Below are 4,320 nucleotides of genomic sequence, written 5' to 3'. Positions count from 1 at the left end.
GTGGGAGTTATTTAAGTATTTTTACAAGTAGAATTAAAATTAAGCCCAAATTAAACAGTGCAGAAAAGGCATCACAAGCCTGAGGCCCATTATAAGGCTTATTAATATTATGAAGCCTGTATCCCAGCACTATACCTCAGCCTCATCAAGATGGCTGTACCATAGGAGTTAAGGCACTTCTATGGTCCTTGCTTGCAGTTTGCTTTACTCTGAACACCTCAAACACACCTTCCTTTGATGAACACCTATATCCTTTTCTTCTTCTTCTTTTGAAATGGGTTATTGTTTGTCTTCATTTCGTAGCTTCTAAGTAGACTTAGAAAAAGTCTCTTGCCTTTGGTGACTAAACCTGAAAAGTACATCGTTTGGAGAAGAGTAGCTAATTTAGTAGAAGGTATCTTGTCTTCTTCTATCCTCAATTTTAATCTGAAGTCAGGAATTAATAAACGCTTTACAAACTTGGATATTCATTAAATCTGTGGTGCTTCTTTGGACATTGCCCTGCTTAAACAGAGACAGCTCATCTTACCTTGTTTTTGTCTTCCTAAAACTAGTTTATATGTCTTGGAAGCACAGAGATGTATTCTGCGAATGTCTCTTGGATCTTGGGTTCTAAACAGTCACACAAAATATCTCCCTGCAGTAAAAAGCAAAGAGTCAATTTGACCTATTACAAATTCTAATCAGAGATGCACCAGTTCTTCCTTCCTCATCTGAGCCATTGTGTATGTGTATGCATGAACAAGCTTCATCTCTTTATAGCTGTAATATATTCAAGAAATGATAAAAGGAATCTTTTCATTGTCAAGGAGCTCCTTTTCTTGATTATAATACATCATTAAGATTTGTCTTAAAATACTAATGGGAGGCAAAAGCTTAGTTTCATATCACCTCAATGCTGTAAACTTATCGCAAATGCTATTAGCCCTTTTTTGCTAAGTGTATGGTATTTATCTCTGGGTTAATTATAGAACTGTCATGAGGAAACCTACTGAGATTGAGAAAAGACTGAAAAGTCTTCTACTGTTTGCAGTAGGAAAAGCTGTTTTGTCTTCACCAACATCTGGAGGTAAATGATGGATACACAAATCCTTTGACTAGCCCTATGATATTGAAGTAAAATCTGCTTTTATGTAGGTCATGCCATTCACATTAGGTTTTATTGATTTGTTCAGTACAAAAACACATGCATTTGCTTTGCAATGGTACTGTTCTTTTTCTGCAGACTTAACATCTCCCCTTTCCCATCCTCACCCCACAGGCCCGTGACGGAGGGGTAGCCCAGATCAGTGGAGTCATGCGTCACACAGCTCTATCATGCTGGCAGCTGTTCCTGGGTCTGGCTGTGCTGCTTGTCTTCACAAGCCCCACTGTGGGCTGCCCAGCCCGCTGTGAATGCTCAGCACAGAACAAGTCTGTCAGCTGTCACCGAAGACGTCTGATGTCCATCCCAGAAGGCATTCCCATTGAGACCAAAATCTTGGACCTCAGCAAGAACCGACTGAAAAGCGTTAACCCTGAGGAATTCACATCATACCCGTTGCTGGAGGAGATTGACCTCAGCGACAATATTGTCTCCAATGTTGAGCCTGGAGCTTTTAACAATCTCTTCAACTTGCGCTCCTTGAGGCTGAAAGGAAACCGTCTGAAGCTGGTCCCCCTTGGGGTGTTCACTGGGTTGTCAAACTTAACAAAGCTTGATATAAGTGAAAACAAGATTGTCATTTTGCTGGACTACATGTTTCAAGATCTGCATAACCTAAAATCCCTGGAGGTTGGGGACAATGATTTGGTGTATATATCACACAGGGCCTTCAGTGGGCTGCTTAGCCTGGAGCAGCTCACCCTGGAGAGATGCAACCTCACAGCCGTACCAACAGAAGCTCTTTCTCACCTCCACAACCTCATCAGCCTGCATTTGAAACAGCTCAACATTAATGCTTTGCCGGCGTACGCCTTTAAAAGACTGTTTCGCCTGAAGGACCTGCAGATAGAGGCCTGGCCCCTCCTGGACATGCTGCCAGCCAACAGCCTGTACGGTCTCAACCTGACTTCTCTATCCATCACAAACACCAACCTGTCTGCAGTACCTTACTCTGCTTTTAAACATCTGGTTTACCTGACACATCTCAACCTCTCCTACAACCCCATCAGCACCATCGAGGCAGGCATGCTGTCGGATTTAGTGCGCCTGCAGGAGATCCACATGGTGGGGGCACAGCTGCGCACCATTGAACCACATGCTTTCCAAGGGCTCCGATTCCTACGCGTGCTTAACGTGTCCCAAAACCTGTTAGAAACCCTAGAAGAGAATGTATTCCATTCCTCCAAAAGCCTTGAGGTCCTCTGCATTAACAACAACCCTCTGGCCTGTGACTGTCGTCTTCTTTGGATTTTGCAGCGGCAGCCCACCTTACAGTTTGGTGGTGAGCCACCAATGTGTGCTGGCCCAGACAGTGTCAGAGAAAGGTCATTCAGAGACTTTCACAGCACAGCTCTCTCCTTCTATTTCACCTGTAAGAAGCCCAAGATACAAGACAAGAAGTTGCAGTACCTGGTAGTGGAGGAAGGACAGACCGTGCAGCTGATGTGCAATGCCGAAGGCGACCCACAGCCTACCATCTCCTGGGTTACCCCACGCCGGAGGCTGATCACAACTAAATCAAACGGTAGAGCCACTGTGCTGGGAGATGGCACCCTGGAGATCCGATTTGCCCAAGACCAGGACACTGGGATCTATGTCTGTATCGCAAGTAATGCAGCTGGGAATGACACCTACTCGGCCTCCCTGACAGTAAAGGGGTTTACTTCAGACCGCTTCCTTTATGCCAACAGGACCCCTATGTATATGACAGACTCCAACGACACAAGTTCTAACGGAACTAATGCGAACAGCTACTCTCTGGACCTTAAGACAATATTGGTGTCCACAGCTATGGGCTGTTTCACATTCCTTGGAGTGGTTTTATTTTGTTTCCTTCTTCTTTTTGTGTGGAGCCGAGGGAAAGGCAAACACAAAACCAGCATTGACCTTGAATATGTCCCTCGCAAAAACAATGGTGCTGTGGTTGAAGGGGAGGTTTCTGGACCACGAAGGTTCAATATGAAAATGATTTGATGGTATTCTGCTAGCAGTGCTTTTTCTGTGGCATTAAAACCAATTAAAACAGCCTGGCATGTGGAATTGCTAGGCAGAAGCAGCTTAATGCAGCTGTCAGTGTATCAAAAGGTTATATGAAAATGGAAAGACTATTTGTGGTTATACAACAGAGCCTCCAGACCTTGAGGCAGATGTGTCAGGGCCTTTCATAGAACTGGGAAATTGTACTAACTGTTTGCATTGCAAATATTGGCATTCTGGGGATATCAGCAATGAACCACTGGCTCATGCTCATGGACAATTGTTCAACATTTTCTACTGCTACAAAAGGAAAAGAAAAAAACCTACAGTGTAGGATTTACATACTTAAAGGAAAAGACACATTTGTCTAAACCACACTCTACAATGAAATTTGTATCCATATATCTCATTTGGTAAAACTTTGCATCCTCCCTTCTAGTTGGTTCAACACAACAAAAAAAATTGGTAGCTTTTTTTTTTTTTAATCTACATCTATACTGTGTACATTTTGAAGCAATACAAATGAGAGGTTGTACTTTTAGATATCCACCAATACTGACCCAAGTGTGATGTCACCCATCTTTTAACTACCATAAAAACCCAAATTAGATCCTTGTAGTTACTAATTAGAAATAATATAAGATATTTTTCTCCTCGTGTAGAAGGCCAGAGCTGAATAGTTGAGAGCAAAACCACTCAACTCTGTCGATCTACTCTTCATATAAATATAAGGCATGTGCCTAGTTTTGATACAGAATGGAATATTTTTTATATCTGTGATATCACACTGGACCAGTTTACTGTAATGCAGCCCTGGTTCTCACACAGGGAAGGCAACCCACTAGTCAATGCTGGCATGGAGGAGTTGAGTTCTACCTTGAAGAGAGAGAATCAGTTTTGTTAGCCCTGATATTAATTTCAAAGCTACTGTTAAAATGTTAATGTGTACTGGGCCAAATAAAGAGCATAATACATTCTGCAGACTCCTTGGGAAATATGGTCATCTTACGCGTTATACAGGTGAATTAAAACAGTCAAACACCGTTAGTAGGAACGAACTCTTCTCCAATGCCAAGTAAACTACAGTTGTTCATGCATAATATGGGGATTTATAAAACTAAATCAATGTTTAAAACATGATAGCCTCAAAAAGGCTGACATACTGCCAGATATAATGAACCTCTAGCCACTGTCATTCT

General features: G+C 42.4%; 1 protein-coding gene across 1 annotated transcript; it reads left to right on the top strand.

Annotated features, from left to right (window-relative positions):
* Positions 1-1,264: 1,264 nt before the first annotated feature.
* On the top strand, positions 1,265-3,118 carry LINGO2 (leucine rich repeat and Ig domain containing 2; the record flags this gene model as incomplete). The annotated part of the gene is made up of 1 exon (XM_084224843.1): positions 1,265-3,118. The coding sequence occupies exon 1, from the start codon at positions 1,298-1,300 to the stop codon at positions 3,116-3,118; it is 1,821 nt and encodes a 606-aa protein (XP_084080969.1). The 5' UTR covers positions 1,265-1,297.
* Positions 3,119-4,320: the final 1,202 nt, after the last annotated feature.

The sequence above is a fragment of the Fringilla coelebs genome (genome assembly GCF_963513975.1).
Source record: "Fringilla coelebs genome assembly, chromosome: Z".
Classification (NCBI taxonomy): domain Eukaryota; kingdom Metazoa; phylum Chordata; class Aves; order Passeriformes; family Fringillidae; genus Fringilla; species Fringilla coelebs.
The sequence above is the reverse complement of the archived record's forward strand: the minus strand, read 5'-3'. Positions and strand labels throughout refer to the sequence as shown.